Source organism: Tursiops truncatus, chromosome 12 (assembly GCF_011762595.2).
Source record: "Tursiops truncatus isolate mTurTru1 chromosome 12, mTurTru1.mat.Y, whole genome shotgun sequence".
In the NCBI taxonomy this organism is placed as follows: Eukaryota; Metazoa; Chordata; class Mammalia; order Artiodactyla; family Delphinidae; genus Tursiops; species Tursiops truncatus.
The window spans coordinates 54,811,760-54,839,561 of record NC_047045.1 but is presented as its reverse complement, the minus strand read 5'-3'; the positions used below and the strand labels follow the sequence as shown (position 1 = coordinate 54,839,561).

General features: G+C 35.6%; 1 protein-coding gene and 1 non-coding gene across 2 annotated transcripts in view; both read right to left on the bottom strand.

Moving 5' to 3' along the window:
* Positions 1 to 9,800: 9,800 nt before the first annotated feature.
* RSPO3 (R-spondin 3) overlaps positions 9,801 to 27,802 on the bottom strand; it is a 77,119-nt gene continuing 59,117 nt past the window's right edge. Inside the window, exon 5 of the mRNA XM_019951461.3 lies at positions 9,801 to 10,913. Coding sequence (XP_019807020.1) covers positions 10,720 to 10,913 — 194 coding nt within the window. The 3' untranslated portion in view covers positions 9,801 to 10,719. The remainder of the gene's footprint in view (positions 10,914 to 27,802) is intronic.
* TRNAG-UCC (transfer RNA glycine (anticodon UCC)) lies at positions 19,905 to 19,977 on the bottom strand. Its single transcript has one exon. It is a non-coding gene; the product is annotated as a tRNA-Gly (tRNA).

The window sequence follows — 27,802 nt, the reverse complement described above, 5'->3', positions numbered from 1 at the left end:
TTAATGGTAACTCTTCCACTCTCCAAAGACTGTGCCCTTTCCATTAACTTTCACTCAACAAAGTAACCCCAGACTTATTTCCTAGTGCTCACCAATGATTCCATCTAACTATTCTTCTTGGCTTTTTCTTCTGAAGCACATTTGGATTGTTTCTTGATGCCGACAAGTGGACGTCTATTGATCGGGAGAGAAACAGGAGCCAGGAGTCACTGAAGAGGGCAGTCAAGGGGCAGTGGATGTAGACAGATGGCAAAATGGCCAGCACTGTGCCCCCCATGTTTGCACTTCCTCTTCCCTTCTGTGGAGCTATGGGATATTTGTTTTTGCTTAAATATGTTTTACTTTGTGACATTTAAAAACTTGTAGAATGAAAAGCAAATGCTCTTTTTGAAACTTGCAATATGAATACGTTTTTATTTTTGTTTGCTGAAGTTTTGTTTGTTAAAGAGAGGAAATGGTTAATCATCAAAGCTGAGGAAGAGTCTTTTAAATTTATTACAACTTGTAGCCTGGGTAAATTTGACCTACTGCCAACATTTACAGTTCCTGATAGAAGAGACTGGAATTTAAAACATCCTTTACGCAGCCTGCCTAAAACTGGCATTTTGGTTAATCAGAAAAAGAAAGAAAAAAAAAGTAATGAAATGTCTGATGACTTATCGCCTGGTGTTCTCCAGCGAGTCCATCTAACTATTCATCTTGGCTGTTTCTTCTGAAGTGCATTTGGAGTGTTTCGTGATGCAGTCAAATGGGGTCTTTTTTTTTTAGATAGGAAAACTGAGTTCCCCATTTTGCTGGTATAGTTTAGGCCATATGTGAAAAATAGAATATGTGTCATCAGGAGCAGACTGTTCGCAGATGAGATGATATCTCAGGCCATATCTCAGCAACATTCTCTGCCAAGCTCTAGCCCCTATGGAAAGAGAAATGAGTGCACTTTTACAAAACTCTTATGTGAGATTAAACATCCTTACATATTTATTTGACTAATGAGAAATATTTATTATCCCACTAGTAATGAACAGGTTTGTTTCATTATTTTAAAAAAATCAAGATTTATGAACTAGGAAGAAGAAATAACTGAGGGTATATAAGTTCGGAATAATTAAGCTGATGATTATTATTCACTATAAATTAGGCATGAAGATATATATTTTTTGGAGGTCTTACAATTTACTTACAAAGTTACAGAAGTTTCTAATGTTTTTTTTCTTTGGCATTGGACATACAATGCCTATGTCACCTACAAAAATTTTATGAGAGCTTTACACAAAATAAGCAAAGTGACTCTGGGGCAAGTATCCACACGATAATCCTTAAATTCAGTAGGAGAGACTCAAGCATTCCTTTTAATTATCTTGCATATGAAGAGCGTCTGACCAGTTGCTGTCTTTATAAATATTAACTGAATGGGATCACTACCCACAGGTTTGATGCATATGAGAAGCAAATGGAACATGGTCTTTTTGCTTGTCATTGCAAGGAGAAATAATTTAATGTAATAATAACTATTGTATTCTTTTAGGATGGAAATTTTGCATCTTCCTAGTACATTACATTGGAGATTTTAGTTTCCCAAGGCAAAAGGGGGTATTTTTCTTGTCTACCAGCACCAATAATAATTAGAGCTAAATACAAACCATTTTCATATCTAAATGAAGTGGCTTAGTAACTGAACACTTAGTTTCAAATAGTAGAAAACAAGAGAGTTAAAATATCACTAAGATCAGCTCAAGGACATAATTACAGACAGTATTACATTATTTGGGATTTTAAAGTAAAATTAGTACATTTTTGGTTTGTGTTTGGTTAATAATGGAAAGCATGTCCTAAGTTTAAAAAATGAAGCCCATACTTTAGTAATAGAACTAAGAAAAGTCAGCACTCTCTCTCACCCCATCCCCTCCAAAGCTGTGCCTCCAGATGTTATTTGGTATTTATTTTGCAAAGTTTATTTTTACAGTCCAAGCCATTTGTGTTTTAAAGATACATTGGTCAGTTTATTTATAGAGAGAGAGCTTCTTGAAGTAAAGACAATTGACGCGGGTGTGGGTTAAAGCTACCCAGCACTAGAAAGAATGGGGGCGTCTGGTAACCTCCAGTATGTTCTCTCTCATTCCTCTCATGTTCTTTCATTATGGGGACTCTGGAATTTTCTTTTCTGTTTTTTCTTTCTTTTCCTTATCTTTTCCAGTCCTGTAAGGTTTTACATGATTCATCCTGGGAGGAAAATCTGAGCTTCTGGACCAGTTATCCTGCAGAGGAAATGAAAGAAACACAAGGCAGAAGGGGTGACTGGGACTTCGAGGATTTGCTTACAAATCTGGCTCCTATCCAGGTTGAAACTGGAATAGCTGGAGATTTTCCCAAGGCGCCCAGGATGGAGAGCAGTTCCTCGTGTTTGGATAGCATCACTGGTGCTTCTCAAACCAGGCTTAGGACCAGGGAGGTGTGGAGGAGGGTGGGCAGAAGGTGGTTATGACTGTGCAGTCGGGCTGGATCAAGGTTGTGGAGGCTTCCTGTGCTGAACAATGCTGTCATTCCTTTCCTTTATGTGTTGCAAAGTAAAACAATATTAAACTGTAAAACAAGGGTGAGAAAGTTCCACAAAGTTCTCATTTTTCTCATTGTGACTACTTCACAGCCACTTCGGTAATATTGAATAGCATTTTTCCTTCAAAAATTGTTTTGCAATATAAAACAGCAATTTTTTTTCAAAGATTGCTTTTCTTTACCTCTGCTTTGCAAATCCCTTAGACTTTCTATTGGGAAATCTAGCACTGAGTTTCTGGGAGTACAGGTTGGACGCCGTGCAAAGAAGAAGCTGGGAATGTGGTATACAATGAAGGCTGGGGAAGCACTGAGGACAGTTATGGATTAGGGCTGGTGAGGTGTCTTTAGAATCATAATGCAACACTTTGTAGTAAAACTGAAGTTTCATCTTGCAAATTAGAATGTACAGGGGATTCCACTTTTAATTATTTTCTTCTACTTTAGCATTATTTTTCTTTCCAAGCTTTAAGAAGTGATTTGGGAATGAATTTGTCTTCTCAATTCACTTTTAACTTAATATTTGAGTTTTGTATAGTGTATTAAGTGACACAAGGAAAAGCTACTTTTCTCTGAGGGTCCAAAATAATCTTACACCCACCTACTTCTCCATTTGAAATGCTACTCAAAGGTGTATTTTATTTTTTTCAGTCTTTTGAAGCACTGCTTGGATAGTGCTTAGTTTTGCTAGCTAGTTCGGTAGTTCAGTCTTATTTTCATAGATAAAGACTTTTCCTTCAAATTCATAATTAAATCACTTTCTTTGCAAAGTTAGAGTTCTGTATTTTCAAATTTTCTTTTTTTTGGTATCAAAACTTATAAAGTTATATAACTACAAAAGCAATAATATGTTTTCTTATCATTTTTACAGGCTGGAAAACATTAATGTTTACTATAGATGCCAGGGATTGTAGAGCAATTATTACAAAATAATATAAGGCTTTAACCTCTACCTGGAGATCTGACAGAAAATTTTAAGAGAATATGTAACCTATACACATGGAAATACTAAATCTAATTGGGTAGTTCTATTGGCCCCTCAAAGCACTGTTGCTAATTAGCAATACAATAAGGATGGTGGAATCTATCATTTGACTATTCATTTAAATGATACCTAATTAGTGGATGGTGCTATGGTCTGAATGTGTCCCCCTCCAAATTCATATCTTGAAATCCTAATGCCTGCTGTAATGGTATTAGGAGACAGGGTTATTAGGTCATGTGGGTGGAGCTGTCATGATTGGGATTAGTGCCCTTGTAAAAGAGGCTCCAGAAAGATCCCTAGCTTGTTCCACCATGTGAGGACCCAACAAGAAGTTTCCATCTATTAACCACAAAGCGGGCCCTCACTAGACACAAAATCTGCCAGGGCCTTCATCTTGAACTTCTAGCCTCCAGAACTGTTATCTATAAGCTACTAGACTCTGCTATTTTGTTATAGCAGTCCAAATGGACTAAGACAGACAGGAAATACATCTACTGACTAGTTTTATATTACTCTCCCATAGTGACTATATTAAACCTGAAACAATTGATGCTTTTCTACAATAATTTTTCTTTAAACTTATTAATTTTTAATTATTCTTTGTTAATTTAGTCTTAATTTATTTATTATCTAATTGACTGGTTGTTAAGCGCGGGGTGGTAGAGGCAAGGAAATTGATACTGGCCCTGAATTTCAAATTACTTTGGCCTGCAGGAATGGCTGTGACCAAACAATCTATTTTGATGATTGTGGAAAGGACAATTTTCATAATAAATTTGAAAAATCTGGAGACCTGGAGCAGCACATTCTAATGATCTCTTCCTTTCTATAAATCGTAGCATTTCGCATTTGATTGGATCATATGGATACAAATTAAGCTCTATTCTCTTGACCCTTCCTTTCACATGTTGCATATTAAGCTATGCGTTAAACATTCCACAGTCAACAAGCGGAAATATTGGTTTACCACAATAATTCATTTCCCCCCCTCCCACCCTAAAAACTTCAACATTTAAAAGGAGACTAAGATGGCAATCAAGAAAGTTAGGACTCATTTGCATGAAAATGACCCACTTTCCTAAACTGATTCTGCTTGTCTATGACTTTTTGGATTCATAAATTATTCTCACTGCTGGTTTGCATAAAACTATAATCTATGTTCCTGTAGTTTTTGGTGTGTTCCTAAAATGAGTCATAACCGTTTCTTAATAGTTATGGGAAAAAGATCAGTAGGGGCAAACTGAGTGATAAATAGGATCTGCTTCTAAATAGTTACCACATGAGGAAAACCCCTTGGGTGTTAAATACCTAGTGTTTTTATTTTTGTTTTTCTGGGTTCCTTGTTTTGATTTTATTAAACTACTTCTTTAAGAAGTGTAAAATAATGTCTTTCCTTAGTTTTATATTGAGTAGAGGAACTTACTAAATTACTTCTCCTCCAACTTATTCCGAGATTAATATTTTAAATCAAGTCATTAAAGCATCACTACTTAATGATTTAAAAATCATTTTTTCCTTCTCAAACTAGCCAACCAAAAAACATAATCAAGCAAAGTACAGGACCAAAGCAAGGAAAGAGGCTACTGGCTAGGATGATTGGTATTGCCATCATGGAGACCCCAGTATCCATGCCCCAACGCTAGGAATGTGGCCTTAGCATTCTGGGAGAGAGGGGTTAGGCAGTACATGGTTGTCACTGAGTAGCTAAGGATCCCCATTCTTTTGGGATCTTAAGCTTTCTTTTATTTTCTTTTTTTCAAACCTTGAGACTGTCATGGCCAGATGGTTGACTGATCTGTTAAAGAACTTTCTACCTCTTGGGAGGTTGGGACTCACCAAGAGTGAGCATGGTCAGTCCGGGAACAGAGAGCACACATGGTAGCATTAACTGACTCAAAAATGTGTCTGGTATAAAATCAATATTTAGTGGTAGCTTATGTTATTGTATTTGGCTACCACAAAATTTACAAAGTGAATTGGTGTTTCCTGCCCCACTTTGATGTAGCTCCACTGACAGCAGCTACAGAAAAATAAGCCAGAAGGAAAAACTGCATGCTGAATTCTCAAACATGGGGTCAACTCAGGAATTTGTGCTTTTATTAATCCCTTCTTGGGAGTGATATGGATAATTTCCTCTAAGAATAAACTCTCCAGTGGGATCAACAGTGTGAGGAACGGAGAAAGAAAAGGCAATGTGTTGCTTTAGTTAGTGACTAGCTAGCAACAATAGTGGTGTATATATTTATCGTGCTTTATAATTTCAAAGCACTTATAAATGTACTGTATTCTTTCAGATTTTATTATAAAAGTAGGTGCCTCTGTAACATTTTTAGCAGGTTGTTGAGTTGGTTGAACAAAACTCTCTCTTGCTTAAAATCTATTCGTGATGGAAATTTGATAAGGATAACTAAAATAGCAACTGGTATTAATAGTATAAAAGCTAGCATACCAGTTAAACCTCAGCCAGAAATCTTTTGTAATTAAAGTTATTATTCACTTTTCTTTAAAAACTTTTCTAATATGTATTTACTAATTTTCTGTTTTTATAAGTAAAACTTAATCTTTAGTAGATGATTCAATATCTTGGATTGTCTCAACATCATTTTGAACAGTATTTTTCATTGCATCAATGCAGATATAAAAGTGTAAGATATTTTCTCAAACTGTTTATATATCAGATTATTTTATGGTCATGTAATTCTGTCTTCTAAAATTATCATGTTGCCAATTTTCCAGCTAGTGGAATATTCTTATTAGTTGAGGTTCTCTTACAACTATATTTTGAGAACTATGAATAAAGTTGTGTTTACTATTTTTCTGCCTCCCCCTTTCCTTTCCTCCATACATTTCTTCTTTCTTTCCTTCATTTTTTAAAACCTGTTTATATGATGGACATGCTACATTTGAGAGACAGGATGGGCAAGAAAAGGTATGTGACAATTGAAATATTGATACTGAATGTCTGATGTAGCTGGGAGAAAGTGAGGCATTATCTGAATAAGTTGTTTTGGCAATTCCAATAGTGAAAAAGACCTGTTTATGTTTCTTCCTGTATTATTTTAACTCTGAACAAGGACTCAGGGAAAAGATGATAGAGCGGACCAATATTCTGCTTACACTGAAAGAGAATTGAATTGTGAGTCATTCCAGTCATGAAGAGCTATAGCAATCCAGAACTTTCCCAAGGAGCCACACTTGCTGTTCCCTTTTTGTCTGAAAGTTGGTCTTTTACTGATGGAACATAATTATCACTTTTCCTTTTCCCATCAACTCTCCTACTAGCTAGCGTACAGGCCCTCTGACAGACACACACACTCTCACACTCACACTCACACATGTAGTCACATTTGAGTTCAGATTCAGAGTTGAGTCTTACCCTGGGTTAAGGCCTCTGCGATTTGACTTCTCAGCTTCTTCTTTATGAGATACTAGTTCAGATCACAAGAAAATACTCCCATAATGTGTTCGTGGACATTTTTGGAGCTAAGAATAAATAGGATTTTAAGAGCTATGAGGTAGGGGAAGGAGCAGGGGCAGAGCTGGAGAGACTTCCAGGCTTACTGGTTGCTGGTTCTGTGACTTTGGGTGCTTCGCTGGGCCTCAGTTTCCTCAATTTAAAAACAAAGATATCAATAACCTGCTCAGAGGGCTTTAGGGATAATTACATGATGTAACTTAGTCAAAGGGTAAGTGGCTAGCACAAAGGAGGTACAATTTTTAGGTTTTGTTTCTTTTTCTAATTAATCTAGAAGTAGGAATATAATACAAAAATGTTAATACTACTAAGTTAGCGAGATGAAATGTCATTGTTTGCAACAGGAACAGTCTCAGTTGATCCAACCACCAGCTTTATGTAATCTTACTCTTTCAGTGGAGGGTAAATTTATATTGGCTTCCAGACCAACTCTGTGTTACAAGAAGTAACAAATCAGCCTTAGAAAGAGGCCTTGTCCCCGACTACTTTGCCCAGAAATAGTTTCAGTCTGACCGAGATAGAGTCTAGTCAGTTCTTCTATTAAAATATATTTATGAGAAAGACATAGTATCTTTATGTCCATTTATAAAAAATGCATACAAGAATAGGTGATTTTTTAATTTTAAGAAGATCCAAGACAAAACTGGTATTTACATTTTGGTTCCTATTATTCATTTCATTTCCATGATTCTCACATATATACTTATTCCTTGAAATTATTACATGTGTGCATCTATATGGATACTATCATATATTAATCAAGATAAAATTGATTTATGCGTGTGGCTTGTGGAATTATTGATATTTATTTATATATAGAATAATTATTATATTGAGTAGGGAACCTTTTAATTCTCATCTAAGAGCCTACACATTCCCACCTTTTGGAAAAGCACGGCTGGGGAACCCAAAGAACACTGTCACTAATGCAGAGTCATTAGGGATAGCACCCTGAACTAACAGAAAGGTCACATGCTTCCCTGTCAATGATCATCTCTAGTCTACCTCTTTCATGCTGCACATAAGAAATGGGGACCCAGAGCAGTTAAGTAACTTGTAAGTGGTTAACACCTATGACTGGATAGAAGAGAGACATAGTCTCTATTATAAAGTAGAATCTGGAGACTAGAACAGGAGTGTGGATCAGACATGGATTTCCATTGTTGCACTCCCTCGATTTTCTTTGTATCAAGAATTTACCAGCCATCTGTTACCATTAACAGTTTACCAGATCTTAGAGACAGAATCAGAGCAGAAAGTTAATGTCTTCTGTGACTAGTGCAGGAATTTTACCAGAAGTTAAACAGGAGATTTTGCTCAAAGTTGAGTAGGCTGCTGGTTTGAAGATGATAATGATTCCATGTGCCTAAAGATCTATTATGTGTGGACTGAGAATTGCAGTTAAAATTGATGTTATCTTTGTCTTCACTTATATTTCCCCAACGTGTGACCATTAATGCTAGTTTTCATTTCTTTTTCCTTTGTAATATTTCTACCTGTAACTACATGCTGCTTCAAGGATTTAGATTATCTGCCATTGTCTGGGGGACCACAGGGTAAAAGTCTTGAGTCAAAACACCTGGGAAGACATGATAGTCATTTGCCACGATTGTTGTGTCCTAGTTTATTTAAACTTTATCCCAGTACTGCATATGCAGGCGTAGATCTTCCCAGTAATTGCTTGTTGAAAGAATGAAGACAGTGGTAAACATAGAAAATACACAAAAATAATTTGGCCACGTATGCTTGACTACATAAGATCGAGGACAAAGGCGGTGATAGAGACCACCCCAAAGTTCTAGAAGATGGGAATATACTTCCACCTAATATAGCTCAGTAGGAAAAGATTTGTTTCTCCTTAGTGACATAAATTATAGGTGAAGATAGAATTATTTTTATACATTGGGAATATATCTAGTTAGTTGAAACACATCTCATGTGGACAAGAAAAGAAAACACCAGAGTAAGAAACAGGAACACATCATTCAGAAATTTTATATCTTGGAAGAGGAAAAGAGAATTAAGCCAAATAGTCCATATGAACAGTACAGCTGGTGGAGAAAGAATGACCAGAAATAAGCAGCCAGAAACCAGATTCATTGCCAGGTCTTCAGAAAGCACTGATCTTTAGAGGGCTGGGAAGCCTGGTGGACAGGCGAGCTGTGTGTCCTTCCATGACAACAGGAAGGTTATGGTGGGTCATGAGATTCTGTGGCACATGCCTCCTTCTGCCCTGGGCTGGCTGTGTCCTCTTTGAAATACTGGTGAGGCCTCCAGCTAGGGTGACTTCAACCTCTAAAAGAGATCCACAGACTTAGAAAATATGGAGAAGAAAAGGCCAAATGTTCAAGATGCAGGAGGAGCTGACACACAAGAAAAGATGCTAATTGTGAAGCAATGAAGGGGGAGTAGTGAAATCATTTAGGGAGGCCCCTGCACCTATAACTAGAATTTTTTGATCAAAATAAGAAAAAAAATTGAATAAATATCTCCTAATACCTTGTAAGTAAATCTGCAATGGCTCAGATAACAGTGGATTCCAAAAGCAAACACTGAGAAATGTAATATGTTCTGAATTACATAGGATACAGAATCCTCTTCCCTAATTCAGGAGTCTCTAAGAGTAACAATTTTCTAAAAAAACAAAATGAACAAAGCTTTAAAAACTATCAACAAATATATTTATTGTGGTGGCTTTCCCCCCATTAGATACACTTTGTTAGGAAGTAGTATCCCTTTCAGTTCCAGGTGGACCATTAAGCAGGTAATAAGATTGCTCCCCACCCCCACCCCCACTCCGTTGAGAGAGAAAGAAAACACATGACTTTGCAAACATGTTATATTTTCCTTGCTCTAGTTTTCATTTTCTATGAAATCAGAATTTTCTTCTAATAAGTATGATTTGTTTTTGGAAGTAACTTACAGGTACATGTTTACAGACTTACATAACCCAAGGGGTAGCAGAGGCTGAACCACACAGTGCTGACATAGACTGGAGACCTGTTCCAGGTAATCACAACCCTTCACAGTTTTGGAAAGCACAAAAGTCATCTCCAACTCTATGGTTTCTTCCACATTTTGCCAATCCCATACAGTATATTTAATTCTGTAAATATGTGCACTCTCATGCTTCTTGCAGAAGGACAAATGAGGGCAAGAGAACCAAGCTTATAACAGTTGTTTCTGTGGTGATAATTCCTATGATTCCAAATGCCAGGCCCTAAAATCTGAGCACTCTCTAGATTTCCTGCACAAAACAACACTGTCCTTTGAAAGATGTTTCTCTCCTCTGATCTCCTGTTTCTTTTGAAGGGATACCACATCTTTGAATTTGCAGAACTATCATTTGCTTCTTTAAACAAATAGCTCAAAAAAATACTTTTATAGGAAAAAGATGTTGCTTCTCCAGATGTCGTCATTATGTTGTTACATCTTATAGCCTATTGATGATTATGTACAAAATTTCTTGTCTCTTAAAAATGCACAGAAGCGCGTAAGATAACCATTCAAAAACATCCCTTCTTTGAACTTCCGGCTCTTTGTTGTTAACTATGCTTGTATGAAGAATATAGCAACTATCTGGAATGATGTTTAGACTGAGCAGTAACTGACACTTTGTCCATTTGTGGTCCTAATGGCTAGAGCACCTGTCCTGGGCATCTGGTGGAGATAGCAGCATCACGAGTTTACAACAATCTCATGGGACTCTCTAGTGTACAGTGCTGACTGATACCGATTTCTGTTGTTTATCTTGGACCTTTCGCTTCTTCTGCTGCTGTTTGTCTTTGTTTTCTCGTTGCTCTGGAGTTTCTCTGCTGGGCTCCAGACCTTTGTTATCAGGTATTGCATCCTTACTTTCTTCTTTATTAAGTTTTTTTCTTTTTCTCTCCCTTCCTTTTTTTCCTGAAATGAAAGGATACACCTTTAAAAAAACATTGAATCATGTTCTATTTGGTTATTCTAAGTTTTTAAAAAGTAGTTGAATTTCTCTTAGGTTGCATACCATGCCCACAGATACCAAATATCTACTATTTAAATCATTCATTCAACTAGTCTTTATGAAGGCTGTGCTATATTTTAAGCAATGTAAGCATGAAACACATACAACATATAATGGAGCAATTAATCTATGATAGTTCTGAATTCCAGATGGTTCTATTGCTATAAGTTTGAAATGAATATTATTTTACAGGATAGCTATTTATGGATATTTAATAGAAATTATTGAATAGATTTCTTGCCATCTAAGAAATTTATTAATGTCTATACATTATCTGGCTCCTACATAAGGCACTATTTTGTTTTCAAAATTGTCCAAGTAGCAGTTACATAGTTGCAATATGCTGATATATCTACATGCCATCTACTAAAAGAGAATTAATTTGCATAAAAAATATGTAAATAAAGGTTCATGAGGAATACCAGGATAACTATATTTTAATGCAAGTATTTATATGTTGAAATTAATTTCCATCACAAATTCTCTACATGCAGGGGTAGCTGTGTCTATAACTTATCGATAACCCTATGGTATTAGCTACCAGGGCAGGGACTTTGTGTCTCTATCAACCAAATGAGTAGATATTTATTGGAATATACTGGATTCCATGGAGGACCTTGACCTTGAACTGGGTTTGAAGCACAGATTTATTCAGATTCACACTCTGAGGCATTTTGAAAAGTGGAATCAACACGACTTTAAAGGTTTTGATGCAGAAAAGCATATTGCAAGAAAGACTGGAGCCAGGGTGAAGAAATGGATTTTATTCTATTGGACTCGCGGAACTGTTAACAGTTTTAGAAGAGAGTAATTTGATCAAAATGCATGAGTCTGGCACCAAATTAGATGAATCGTTTTTTTAAATTTCAAATTAGTGAATTAACTAGATATTTTATTATCACATTAACATTTTACAAATACAACCTACAGTGTAAAATAATTTCAAGGGCATGGTTTTAGTAACCTCCATTCATACCCACATCCCAGTGAAAAATTACTGATTCAAATCAATATAGTAAATGAACACTAGGAACAAACTACTCCTTGGTGTGGGAGAAATTCTGATTGGCTGTATCCCTACACACTGAGCCATGTAAAATCTGAAATTAGTTTTGGTCTACAAAAAGTCACTTTGGACAAAAGTATTTTGGATAAATTATTTGCATGACAGAACCAAAATATTTTCACGTCCTGAAATAGGCTGCAAATATTGAATTCAGTGGTTTGGCTTTCCTTTTCTTGAGCTCTGGTTATGGAATTCTAGGAACCATTATTAATACTGCATTCGTAAACTCGGCCAACACAGTCTCCTCGAATTTTATGCCGCAGCTAGCTTTGCCTGAGACTATATTTACAAAACCTTCCAGTTACTTTATGAAAACTTGCCTTGTTGGGCTCAACATAACACACCTCCAGATTTTGGACTCCAAAAGGACAGTTAACAAAAATGAGAACTCAGACCACGCAAAATAAATATCAGTCAAATTATTTTGGATATGTAGAGATGAGCAAACAATATTAGAGTTGACTGTATGTCTAGGGTTGACTAGTTGTATATTGATTCACCAATTCCATTATTCTTTTCACTTAAAAGAATAATCCTGGATTGATAAGATTTCTACAGAAGAAATTCAGGGTTTTTTTTTTTTTTTTTTTTATGCTGGCTTTACACATTTGAAGAGCTGACATAAACTTAGTAACTAAACAGAGAAAACTGAAGAGTTAATTTACTTTCTTGAATATGTACCATAATATAGTTTTCACAAATCTGCATGAACTGAAAGAGAGTAATGCTGGTTTTTATGGTGTATGCTTGATTTTCTGAAGGACATGGCTGCAAACGTTAGATTACATAATATTTCCATTCTGAAGAGCATTTTGGAGGTGTTCGAGCTCAACTCTAAAAATATTGTCAGTGAAAATCATTCCAAAGTTCCAAAAAAACTACTGACCCCAAACAAAATGTTATTTTTATGGAAATTATCCAAAAGTTCAGTGTTTAACATTGTTCTCTTGATGATGGTCCAACATCTTACAGCTGTGATCCCAACCATAAAGTTTTGGACATGTAAAAAATATATTGTTTCTTTCTTGGTCAGAGATTGATTTATATGTTTTCTAGCTACATGTGACAATGTACTCAACTTACAGTGCATTTCTGCTTATTAGCAAACTGCTATGATTATTTCTTAATATGGGCAGAAACATTCTTGGAAATAGCTTGAAACCCAGTATCATAGTTTTATTATCCAAGGAATAACTATTTAGTCTGGGCGGTGAGTGAAAGGGGAGGTTCTACTAAAGTAACAGGAAACTAGCACATTGTACATTGTTGTTGCCCAACAGAGGGCTATTGCACAATAGAAAAATGTGATTATTACTTTTTACAGGCCATGTGTTAGTGGTTGGAAATGCTAACTACCCTTTTGCGTAAGTAATATATTTTCCTCTTGTCCAAGAAATAAAAATGCAGAAGAGTGGCTCTAGTCCATTAAAAAATCACATGCAATTTGGGAAATTTGGTAAGGTTTTCATTAAAGAGGATTTCTTTTTCTATTCTGGTGACTTTTCATTGATGTGGTCAATAGTTATTTTTATACTTTTTTGGGTAATTATGCAAACTAAGCATTCCAGTTATCACAATCTTACATATATATGTTTGTGTTTTGTCATTCATTGATTATGTGTGTGCACATACACACGCGCACCAGAATTGTGTTGTAGAGTATTCCAATGATTAAAAGAATGTTCATCTTCCCTCGATGTTCCATCCTCATGGGCGGACTTTGCATAGAAACCATCACAAAGAAATTGCTATTAGCAATCAAGTACAATCTGAGCCTTTGCATAGAAATGTAATGTTTAAGAACACTGTCTTACATATGTAGAGAACAAATGTATGGGCACCAAGCGGGGAAAGCGGGGGGCAGGGGTGGTGGTGGTGGGATGAATTGGGAGATTGGGATTGACATATATACACTAATATGTATAAAACAGATAACTAATAAGAACCAGCTGTATAAGAAAAAATAAAATTAAATTAAAAAAAAAGAACACTGTCTTTAGAGTCAAAAAAACATGGTGTTCAAATTCTAGGTCTGCCACCAGCTATTTGTGTGACTTTTGGTAAGTTGTTGATATCTCTCGGGATTAATTGTCTGATATTTAAAATGTGGATAATCATTACTACTTGCTAAACTTTTTAAGGATTGCGTGAGATGCTTGTAAAACACTTAGCATAGTGCATGGCACACATTAACCATGGGAGAAATGAAAGCGAATGTTAATAACTCATTACACAAACACAAATTAAACCTTTATCCCATGCCAAAGAGTGGGCTAAAACCTGGGGATACAAGTGAGATATAGAGACAGACACAATAAATATAGTCACACACTAATGCAAAATTTGAAGCATGCACAAGATCTACTGGTTGCAGACCAAGAAAAGCATTGAACTCTGCCAATGGAGATCGAAAAAGATTCGCCAGATGGGGTGATGTTTGAGCTGAGCTTTAAAGAATTAGTGAGAGTTTGCCAGGCTGAAGAGGGGAAAAGGGCATGGTAGGCAGAGAACAATATGTCAATGGCATGAAGGCATGCAAGGACATGGTGAATCTGGGGAACTGAAGTAGACTTCCTTGGTTTGATCAGAGTTTATATACAGTATATTACCCAGAGAAGCTGGAACAATAGACAGGACTTGATTGCCATTTGGGGAGTTTGTCCTGAGGACCAGTGGTACTGAAAACTGGAGAAGGGCAAGTATCAGAAACTGAGAGCAAAGCAGAGTTTGGGTGTTTCTGTGACTAGTTTAACATGTGACCTTATTTTCTATTTCAGAAACACTTCTATAAGTAATAAGAACCCATAAAGTGAGTATTGGTAATGACTGGTATTTATTTTTGAGCCTTAACTTTTAAAAGAGTAGCTAAAGTCTATGTGAAGACCATATAGCCGCGTATTATTTAAGATTCTGTTGCAAGACAGTGTCACATAATTGAGTAGGTGATTGACCTTTTTGAGATCCTGAAGTTACTTTCTATTAATACAGTAGTATATAGCCATTTATGTAAACACCTCCTAGGGCCTTCTGCAGACCAGGTTTCCAAGCGCAGATGACTGAAAAATACAGATTCCTAGTGCCACTCCTGGAGATCATGATTCAGTAGTTTTCATGATGGGCCCAGGAACCTACAGTTAAAAACATGTTCACCCCCAGTTTATTCTTATGTGCAGCTTCATTTAAGAACCATAGCTGTAGATCAACAGAAGATCCAATTTCCTTAAACATATACTCTCAAAAAGTTTATTTCATATCACATGGCTTATCATTTCTTTTCTTATATTTTTTCCCATGGATATCAAATATGTTTTTTGACTTACTGTAGCTACTAATTTTTAAGTCAAGTTTTCTGATTAGGTACATTTGGAATAGACACCTAGATACAAAACAAAAATTAGCTGCAGATAGTCTTTTTAAAATATATCAAGGAAATATGAACTGAAAAGAATAAACATATTAAAAAGAACAAAGAGAGAAGGAAATGATCCTGAATTATATTTCCTAAATTACATATAACATATTTTAAGTTCCAAGTAAAAATAAAAACCACAGAAAATGCTCAATCACCCTTTTAAATATAATGCAGTTATAAATAAAAGAGTTGTTCTCCTTAGAATCACAAATATAATTTATTTATTGAGAATTATTCAAATTATGAATATCAGTTCACAGTTTTCCAGATGTTTAGAAATATCTGTGTCTGTCTTTATAAAAGCTGCTTCTTGGTGAATTTCTTGCAAGATACCACTAAGGGGAGCTATTGAGCTTAAGCAGCTCCACTTCCAAGACTTTTTCAAAAAGCTGAGAATGTATCCTGCACTCTAAACTGAGGACTAAGTATGACTGAATCTATGATTCAAACCAATTAAATAAATATCCCATCAAAAGTACAAAATTTATTGCTAGGTAGTTTCTCTTTATTGGGTGTAGAAGGAAATTCAACTGGAAAGGCAAGGCTTTATACCTTCAAAAGAACACAAGTGGTGTAAAAATGGGGTTAATCTGATGAATTTTGGATCTAGAGTTGGACCTGAAATTTATGTATAGAGGATGAAAATTCCAACTTTTTTTCCTTTTTGTTAAGACATCACCGAAGAAATTTCACAACAGAGGGGAAATTGCTACGGTATAACTTCTTCAGCAAATATGATTTATCGTGTAAATACATATTTAAGGGTCTTTGAACTGTGGGCACAGGACAGGACAGCTTGACCCAGTGGTGAAGAACAGAGCTGAAAGTCAGCAAGGCCAAATTCCTTCTCAGCTATATTATTACCAAATAGAACTGACTTGAGAAATGCATTAAAACCTTTTGTTTTGTTTTGTTTTTGTTTTAATAAAATAGAAACACTTATTTCTTTGCTATTATTTTAACTCAGGAATTTATTCCAAATAAAGGGAAAATATGAAAGAATGATAGGTTTAAAAAAAAAATAGGCGACAAATTCTCCAAATGGAAATTTAAGCTACTTGATTTATCTACTCTGTACAGATGATCCTTAAACAACACAGGTTTGAACTGTGAAGATCCACTTATACATGGATATTTTTCAACAGTAATATTACAGTACTATAGCTTCTGGTTGGTTAAATCCCCAGATGCAGAGGAACCATGGATATGGAGGGCGACAATAAATTATACTTGGATTAACCCTCTGAAGTTGTTTAAGGGTCAACCATCGTTTAATACATGAATTAGTTCAATTGTACTTCCATTTAACTTCCAAGATGCTTCTGAGTAACTATTCGCAGAAAAATAATTTGATGTATCATTACATGCTCTGCTAAGTGCTGTAATTTGGGGAGTTACCTTGAGCCCATTTTTGCAAAGATATTAAGACTGAAATAACATTTTGCCACCAATTGAAAATGGTTAATGTAAGAGATGTTAATCTATTTGTGTCATTCTTTTGCGGATTCTGAAACAAGTCTGTCCTGACTGAAAGGCACTGAGTGTAAATTTTCTGACGTGAAAGAAGATAAACCCAAACTTCTTGCCATGGCGCCCAGGATGCTTGTCCTGTGACCTGGCCCCTGCTTATGTAGTCAGCAACCTTGAAGACCTCATCCTTCTCTTCCTAGTCACCTCTGCACTTCACCTGCCACACTCACAGTGTTTACAGATCCCGTATGTTTGATTCATTTCCCTAGAATGCATTCTCTAGTATCCCTTGCTCTAACTCAGACTTAAGTACTCACATGTCACCCCTTCAGGGAAATCTTCCTCACTCTTCTAACTTTCTCTTAAGCTGGATTATTTATGTTTCTCCTCTCTTTGCTCCTTAAACTCCCAATTAGTAATCCTGTTGCAATAATCAAGGAGAAGATGACTTGCGCTGTCTGTTTTTAAAAATAGTAAGAGCAATGACAGATAACTAAAAATTAATGAACACTTCCATGTGCCAGGCATACTTCTAAGAGCGAGCACTGTGTCTATAAGCTCTATTATAACCTCCATGGGAAGATGAGGAAAACGAGGGCTCTTCTTAACCACCGTGTTCCTCTGCCTCCACAACTGTGTCTCAATAGAGCACAATGTGACACGACATCCTTGTATTCTTGTTTTATTTCACACTTAAACTACTGAATACAAAAAAACAAAAAAGAAAAGACAGTGTGCGGGTGTGGACTAACATAGGAAAACATAGAGGTTTTGTAAATATTAGAACATACTTACTTGACCTCTTGAAACTTCAGTTTCCTGAGCTGCCAGTTGCTCCTCAGAACCTAAGAGCACTTTGCAGTAGATGTTTTGTGTCTTCACCATCCAGTTACCTCATGCTCTACCCTCTTCTGTTTTATTGCTACAAGTCTGTTTAGTTTTCATTATTTCCACTCGTCTCCCAATGACATAGAGGTAGGATATTGCATACATATATATATCTTATCATTCATATCTAACTTAGAAACTTTATTTGACTTTTAAAACTACCACTATTACATTTTTGAAATTCTAATAAAATTATCAGAGATTTTTATATTTTGTTACATTTAATATCAGAAAAAGAGAAAGAAAAACTGTATGAATTTAAATTTCACAACCCCACTGAGGCTTGAAGGCAGTCCCATTATAAATAATTTCATTTTATGGCAGATATCATAAACACCAATAATAACAACTTTTCAGAATCTATATTTCCATAATATGCTTCAGTATAATCAACTTGCTTTTGCCAAATCAAATACTTTCCTTATGAATTGATTGTTGTCAGTAGGTCTTTACAGATTTTTTTCCCCTGTGTTGCTTAAATAGTTTCATTACTCACTGAAGATTCAAGATCTGAAATTTTGAATTCTCGCTCCACGTCCTAACAGAACTTTCCATGTGCCTTTCCCCCAAACGCAACTCCAGTCCATCTTCATGGTTCTGATGCCTAGAATGCTACCCTGGACTTCTTGCACTCAAAAGGGACATTACCTAGAGTGCCAAGGGAACTGTCAGAGATACTGGATACTGCATACTATGATGCCTTCTTGTTGTAAGTCGTCAGTATTAAAAGAACAGTTAAAAGTGCAAGGAGAAAAAAGAAACCCAAAATGTTTTACTATTTGCAATATTTACAATTTACTCATTATAAAAGTAAAGGGTATCCTGTATTTTATTTTATAATATTTAAAAAATATAACAGTGCATTACGATTTTCATTACATAACTATTTTAAGCTTAGTATTCTTTTATGTGGGCTAATTTCTTTTGAATCAACTACCTTTTGTTTGAAAGTTCACTTGAAATTAGTAAGTTCAGTGTTGTTTTTTTTTCAGTGCAAAATTTCTTAACTTCACTTTGAAATTCTACCCAGCATATTAGGTTAGATCACAAAATTCTTGGAAACTAAATCACATACAATTTACATGTTGAAAATTTCCTGATCTAAGCATGTTTGCATAGTGTGTTTTGAACTAGATCTTGGGTCTTATACAATTTCATCTATTGGATAAGCAAGTAAACTTATTCTGATTTTCATTTGCTGTCAAAGAACGTGTTGGTAAATTTCACCTATTAAATCAGTCAAATTTTGTTCATTACTTTTGCCATGAAATTCATGACTAGCTTGTGAAATGACTATTACTGCTCTCTTTACAAAAAATGACTCTACATATGATATTTTGATTGTTTCACATACTGTTTATGAATTTACGAGGATATGTGTATATTGCTTATCTTCAGAAATTAGACAGTGATATGGCTGACACCGCTATTTCAAAAATCGTTGAAACCTGCCTAGTAGCATTGTTGATTGTCCTCCCAAAATTTTCAGCAGAGATCAGTCTTCTCGAAGTATTAATGAGTATCTTGGAAATTAATTTATGTGTTTATCTTTGTTGTAACACTCATTCTCTACCTTGTCTCCCTCCTCACAGCCCACCCTCAACTCATGTTGACTGCTGCTATAGGCTACCATCTTATACATCAAGGTAGAGAATATGTATGAGTCTATGGAATGTTTACGTCAAAATTTTTTTCATATCATCCTTTAAAAAATTTATTGCAGCAATTTAAATATAAAAAATACCACCCAGTTTTTTTCTAGGAATAGCCTCTTTGAAAATTCCTATCATATGCATATTGCCAGACTTAAAGTATGTAAGATAGTTTATTATGGACAGGATTTCCTACAAAATTATTTTAAAAGCAGAATACACAACTGTCAGACCATCTTTTGAGTGATTCCTTTAAGAAGTATGGGCAATGATTTCTTTAATACTTCACTATAATGAATGTTTAAAAAACATTTCATATTTTTGTGATAAATTATTTTTCCTACTTTTGTGTCATTAAATTTTTTTTTTTTCTTTTGGCTGAGCTGCGCGGCATGTGGGATCTTAGTTCCCTGACCAGGGATCGAACCTGGGCTCCCTACAGTGGAAATGCAGAGTCTTAACCACTGGACCACCAGGGAAGTCCTCAATTTAAATTTTAAATGTAACAACTTTATTTAATATACCACTAGTCAACAATAAGTTGAAAGTACTGCCTGAAGTGTAGACTGCTTTGAAAATCTGAGTCTTAAAAATGTTTTTCTTGGTGAACTTTTCTTGGTGAATTTTCATTCTCTTGCTCTAAATCTTTCTGAGTTGACAATCATCCTACCCCAGTCCCACTAACACATGCTAAAGTAACACAATAAAGAACGCTTAAATTTGTTGACTTACCCAATTCATTTACCTTAGAGGACCAAAAACCTCAGTTATATCAATATTTGATTCTGAAAATTAACAATTGATATTTTAAAACTGTTTTTCATCCTCACATATTCCTCTCATGAGAGAACACAATGACAGTGTGTTTTCATGTACAGCTTAGTCAGAATAACACTGGTATTTGAATTTTCCCATTTTTCTTCAGTTAGGTGTGTAGGTTCACAGTTCAGTCTTTCATACTTGAAATACAGGTTCTGGAATCTGTTTATGGTAAATATCCACCAAACGCCTTTTTTTTTTTTTTTTTTTTAAAGAGAATCACTAAGCCAAGAGCACTGTCTTCATCTTTCATGAAATATAGTTTTCCAATTAACAGGAAAGTCCTTCATTTCAAAAGTCTGAACAGAATGCTACTTGAAAATTCATTCCAGCTGGTTAAATTGAAGAACTGAAAGAATTCCAAAGAAAGAATATTCTCTTGGCATTTATCATTTGACTTTCATTTGGATAAATTTCCATTTGGTCCAAGAACTTGTCTCAGAATTTTGTTCTTCTGAGACAAAAAAAGAAGTGTTGATAGGCATGTTTGACTGTGCTGTACTTCCTCCCTTACCCAAATTGTGTACTCAGTTGTATTGACAGGAGGAGATGGCCTCATACTTGCTGACACATTGGCAGTGATTGATTATACAAGAAATGTTGATATTATTCTAGTCACTTTTATCATTTTATGCACGAGTTGACTGTGCTGTCTAATTCTCATTCTACCACATCCCACTCTTTCTTTCCTTTGAAGCTTTTTACTGCTTGATGGAGGAAAAATGTAACTCTAATCTGGAATTACATCACAGGGGGGAAAACAACTACCAAGCATTTTATCTAGTGTGTGTTACTCCATATTTTTAGTAAAGATGTCACACTCTTTTATAGTTATAATTTAGTATTTTCAGCAATTTATTGATTACTTATGTAAAGCTAATTTTTTTAATGCAACTTCAGTACATTCTCAAATGTTTTCACTATTAATACTAGTTTCAGTAATACTAGTTTTAGTATTTTCTTTCTTTTTTTGTTACAGATTCTATCTCAAACTATTGACTTCTTAACTAGCTTAGAAAACATAGAGTACCCCATGTAGCCTCTACTATATTAAAATTTGCAAGAAATAAAGTTTCTTCATTAATGTAAATAAGATAATAAGGGGTGTATTTCACCTGTAGCAGATAACACAAGCTGTTTTAAGTACTTTTTCTCTCACTCTGTTCGTGTGAATATCTGTTCTTAATTAGAAATACTTTTCACATGCATTTCCATAAGCAACAAGGTAGCTCCTTGTAATTATTTCATCAACAGTGGTTACATATACTTGAATGGAATACAAATGATTTCATTTCTTTAAAAGTTTTGGGCAGTTGAGCGTTCACTAATCTAGAAATATCCACCCTATAATTGAGATTAGTAATATTTTACCACATCTCATTTTACAGTTTTTCATTGTACTTCCTTTCTCGTGGTATTGATGCATGTTAGTGTGGGGGAGGAGTTGGGAGAGTAGACACATGTGCAACAAATGTGTGTGTATGTTTGTGTATACATATAAATACATATGCACATATTTATTTATAGGCCCCTTCCCACCACAGATGGAAAAGTTCTATTTTTCTGGTGGATTTAAAAATATTAATTCAAAGACAGAAAGCCTGTTTTCCAATTTAATTTTCAGTAAGTCTGAAAGGAGATTTAGCCAATTACAAGAGTTCTTCAGAAACCCGAACCTTTAAAATTAAGAGACTCTGCTAAGTTATGTGACTTTTACCTTTTTCTTATCAAACATATTTTCCATATGTTAAATTTAATTTAACTTAAATTAAGTTGCACCCTTTCTTTTTTTCTTTGCAAACTTTCAAAATGTTGTGGGAAAAATAGAATGTGTTGCTCTAATAAGCATCTGATTAATGCAGAAGAATTTAAAGAATTATGTTCATTTTTTGGATACTCAAACTTTTACATGTGGACTTCCCCTCCTAACATTGACATTATCATGAGAAGTCCAATTTCCCTCTTCTTTCTTTGCTACTAATTAGTCCATTTCCTTCCATTGTTTTGATTGGGTCCCTAAGTGTATATTTTATGTATTATCTACATATATTATCTACTGAATTTTGATCTATATTTCCAGGCCCTTTTTAATATGTCATGATGATATTGAATTATGCTTCTACTTTTTATAAAATAGGAATAACATTGTAGTAATAACTGTAAATATGATGGACTTACCTTTGTAGAAACTCAACCTTAATTTTGTTTCCCTATAAAAATATTTAGAAAGAAAATACAATTCACAGGATGGGTTATTTCAGGTCGGGTGGATAACGTTGGGGCTTCCAGCAGTGGGTTCCTGATTCATTTGCATAATTTTGTGCACAGAGAACCTGGAGGCATAGGAGGCCTCCATACCTGGTACACAGGTAAGCACTGCTACCATTGCTCCAAAGAATGTGGCAGTTTTGCCTTTCTCTTTGGCACAAGCCTGTACACAGTTGTGACTCAATAAATATTGGTTAAAAAAATTAAATGAAAAGATGAATAATGCTCTCTTTTCTTGATTTAATGCTTGTCATTCTATTTGAGGGAGAGACGGGGAAGGACAGACATAGAGAGAGATGCTTTTGGTGTTATTATCACATATGCAAGCATGCTGTGATTACCCAGTATTTTGAACAACTTGTCTTAATGAATGACATTTATTATTATGGAGTCCTCTGCCAGTTAGCCACTTCCATACAATATTGGTTTCAAGTGACTACAATCCACTCCAGAGAGCTGCATCATGGTTGCAGGGAAATAATTTTAACTTGTCATGCTCTAGAAGATCATCTTTGGGACCAAACCAATGATGAATAACTAGAGTATCCCTAAGGCTGTTTCAAGTAGAGAACTTAGAAGTCCAGGTTGCGACAGAGGTTACAGAGCATCCTCTCTTCTATTGTGAGAAGGAACTTAAATTCTAGAACAGTTTTAGGGATTTGAGGGCTCTAAGGTTTCCCTGAGACTGGGAATGTGGACAACCTCTCAGCCCAAAACTGGGAAAGAGTGGCCTAAGAAAATTTTTCTGAGACTGGAGAATAAGAGGTGGTCAGGGAGAGAGTGGGGAAATGGAGGAGGAGAGGAAGGGACTTGGATGATTATGAAAAGTTGAAAGATGGCAAAATAGCTTTTTTCTTCCTTAAATTATCTTCTATAGCAGGCACAAATGATGCTTTATTTGGTGGAGTAGGGAATGTTGTCTTCTTTTAAAATAATGAAATATGACCCTGGCTCATCTTGGCCCAATCTTAGGGCTTTTGAAGTGGTACTGCACAGTCTCAGAAGTTTGATTTCCCCTTGAGTTTTGACTGACTGTGGCTTTTGTTGTAATGCATTGAATTTTGTGTTTGGTGGAATTCCACCAAAAGGAAGGGCCCTTGGGTAATATGATGAAACTGTCAATTTAAGAGGGTGTAGCAAGGGCAGCAAATGGCACGTGTAATGCAATTAACGAGAGAAAGTCGTAGGAAGGACTTAAGCAAATGAGCTGAAAATGAAATAAACTGTAACAGTTTCTGAAGGAATGAAATCTGTCTTACACCATCTCCACAAAAATGAATCCTTATTGTTTAATTGAGAATTTAAGAATCAAATAAGATGCTCTTGGAAATAAAAAGGCCAAATGAAATAGAAAAAAAATGTTCTAAAGGAATAAATAGTTTTTAATATTCCATGTTTTGGTTTTTTACCTTCTGAGCAAAGTGCACAATCTTCCTGTGTCCCTGGAGACCATGTGAAGGTAGAAAGGGGAATATATGACCAATGATTGATATAAACCCTTCCCTTATCTCCAGGGAACTTTTAGGAAAAAGGGTAGTAGTCAGGAGGTGATTAAAAATGCTGAGGAGTAAGAATATTTACGGATGGCAGGAGTAAGATTGGCAGATTTATCTCTCTGCTGTGCTGGGGGTTGAGGGGATGGGAAGAAGAATCCTTTCTTCTCTATTACACCTTGGCCACCCTTAATCAAGTACATTTTGGGGCCCTGTAAACTCTCTTGGTACTTTTTAGATGCACAGGCCTTGAGGAGTGAAGCACAGAAGGCTGTCTCCTGGGCAGCCTTCCCTGAGTATGAACAGGTCTAGGTGTGGGTGATGAATCTCTCCTAACAGAAAACAATACCCATGATTTCTAAAAATCAGCAAATATTTCAGAGATCACTGAATGCTCTAATAGATGATTTTTGCTACTGCTCACAACACATAATAAGCATTGTATTCTTTATGTATGTTAATATATTTTACATTTTTGATTCATACATGGATTAATATATTAACATATTTTGCTGTACTAGTTGTTAAATGTTTTGAAAATCACTCCTTGCCTATATACATCCTTTAAGATACATTTCAAAGGCTGCTTTCTCCATGAAGCCTTCCCCAGTTATTCTCCAGCAGGTGAGTAGGGATGCAGTCAAGTATAGCTTCTATGACCTTGGACTTTGAAGTTAGAAAGATCTGAGTCTGATTCTCTGCCAAACCATTTAGTCATTTTCTATCCTTGGGGGATGTTGCTTAAACTCTCAAGACCTCATTTAAAAAAATATGTGCTTAAAAATATGTGTGGCATTCAATTAAATGTCAAACATCTGAAATGGGTATCAGAGAATGTATATTTTAGACTTGGCTATATTACTTAGCAGCAACGTGACCTTAAGTGAAGCGCTTTCTGTGATTCAGTTGACTCATTTATAAACATGAACAGATAATTCCTATTCTTCTCACTACTTGGGATAGGTGTGAGGAACAAATGATATATAACTACTTAGAAAATTGAAAAAATAATAAAATTATAACCCCTAAAATAATGATGATATGATGGTGGTGGTGGTCTCTATGAAGATATAAAACAGTTGAGTAAATCAAATCACCTTTGAAAACAGAAGAGCCCTAATTTGACTAAAATAAAACCTTAATTTTTTAAGACTTTTGGTGGAAGTCCTTAACCCACTCAAGTCCATCTGCTTTAAAATTTTAAAAATCTTACTCCTTATGTATTGCTCAAACATGTTATTGTCTCTTCATTCTCATTTAGTTCAAGCCTCTTACCATCTCCAGAGTGTAATTCTGCAAAACTAGGGACACTGCATTTTTTTGCTTCCAGCTGTTTTCCACTTTGCTGTCAGGTTACCCCCTTATAGCACGGAGGGCTGCTCTGCTGTTCCTGTTGGTCTCTTGTTTTTTTAATCTCCCCTGTGCCTGTATTTCCAAAGTTGGGAATACATAGCTTAGAAGGCCCTTCAGAATCTGACTCCAGTCTATTTAATAGTGTTATTTTTTACCCTAATTTGCCTTTGCTTCAGCTATACCACATGTCTCATGAATATCTGATCACATCACATTCTTTCTTGCTTTTGTGCCTTAGATGCTCGTCCTTAATGGAAAGCTTCTTTAGCTGGAAGAATTCTACGTGCTTTTCAAGAGCCAATAACACTTTACCTCCTCTGTTTCCAGAACACTGTACCCATCTGTCTATTTTGCCATTATTTGTTTACAACTAACTCTCACATGAAATTGTGAACTCTTAAGTGAGTCTCATACAGATTTGTGTATCTTCCTTGTCATTTTCACTTCTTGCATCTAGCATGGTTCCTGGCATACAGTAGTTACTCAACACATAAAGTCACAAGAAAGGATGAATAGGCAGAGTGTTCAATGCCAGAATCATACAGAGCTAGACAAGCGGTGATACCACAAGGCTTAAACAGCAAAAGAGTTTAACGACAATTCTATTCATAAAAACAGATTTTCTAGTAGGACATCAAGTTATTTATCAGACTTAGTTTGCCTTTGCCACAATTATATTGCTTTGTCAGTTTCTTTATATTCTTTTTAGTAAAGGAATCTTTGCTTTTGGTGATGATGTGATCCAGTAAATAAAACTGTTCTATATGAGGCATGGCATCATTACGTCACCCCAGCTGGAAGCAGTAAGGATACAAGGCTTACTCATGGTTCCATCACATCCAGCTTCCAATTTTCTAAGCTTCGGTTTGTCCACTGATTAATATGCACAACACATGCATGATGAGTTAGGGATGATGGATTTAGTCATATTTTCTACAGTCTGTTTATGAGAAGGATTAACTTTCCTTTTTAAATCAGTGAGAGATAGTCAGAGGGGACACACAGGCAGAGTAATGAAAGAACTGGGCAGACTTAGCCGAATCTGTCAACAATTTCTTATGGAGGAAATCATCACTGTAAATGTTCACTTCATAAAAAGAAGCAATGCTAGTTGATGTTTGGTCCTTGGCTTGGTAATCATTTATTTACCCAGGGTCCATTCAGAGAGCATTATGTAAATTGGGAGCCCTTCAAATTTCTAAGAAGCATGATCTACTTTACTGGAACAGCCGTGTCGCAGGCAGAATAATAGCCTCCCAAAGATGTCCATGTCCTAATGCTGGAACCTATGAATATGCTACTTTACATGGCGGATGGGAATTAAGGTTGCAGATGGAATTAAAGTTGCTAATCAGCTGACTTTGAGATGGATAGAATATCTGGGATTATCTAGGTAGGCCCAGTCTAATTTCATGAGTCCTTAAAAGAACTTACAAGGAAGAAGAGGCAGAAGAGAGGGCCAGAGAGATGCTATGTGCAAAGGGCTCACCCTGCCATTTGTAGCTTTGAAGGAGAAGGAAGAGGCCCTGGGCCAAGGAATGTGGGCTGTCTATACAGGCTGGAAAAGGCAAGGAAGTGAATTTTCCCCAGCGCTACTAGAAGCAAACACTGCCCTGTGGACACACTGATTTTAACCTAACTAGGCATGTGTTTGTCTTCTGACATATAGAACTGTAAGACGATAAATTTGTGTTCTTTAAGATACTATATTTTTGGTAATTTATGGCAGCAGTAGAAAACTAATATGAGCCCAAACTTTGTAATGGTTTTCTTATATTTCAGTTCATAAATATATGCCAAAAATGGTTTTGAAGACCACTATCCTACTATTCAGATGCTCTAGGTAACCTGAATGGATCATCTTGGCTCTGAATAGCATCTAACTTGTCTAGACAGACTGTTAGAACATAAGCACCACAGATTTCTTTCTGGCAACTTTATTCCTCGAAATTTGGAGAAATAGAATTTACTGGTGACCAAGCCTGCAAAAAGCAGCTGTGTCAGAAATACTAATTTTTTAAAAAGTCATACCTCTAATACTTATCCAATTCTTGTGAGAACCCAAAATTTGCTTTTCCTAAAAATGATCTGATTAATTATAAGACAAATTGTGAAACAAGATGGGTCCTTCCCATCTTATTTTTTTGTATATGGTGCATACATTTTCAGTGTCAATTTGTGAACAAGGATTCCTATTAAGCAGAAATTCATCTGGAGTGTATCATCTGCAAGATCAGCTTTAAGAGAAATGAAAAAAATGTGAAGACAGGGAGATTCTTTAAGAATGAAATTATGCCTTCCTCCATGCGCCCACACCAATGTGGTTACAGAACTTTGGGGAATTTATTCCAATGTTTTCTGTACTCATGGT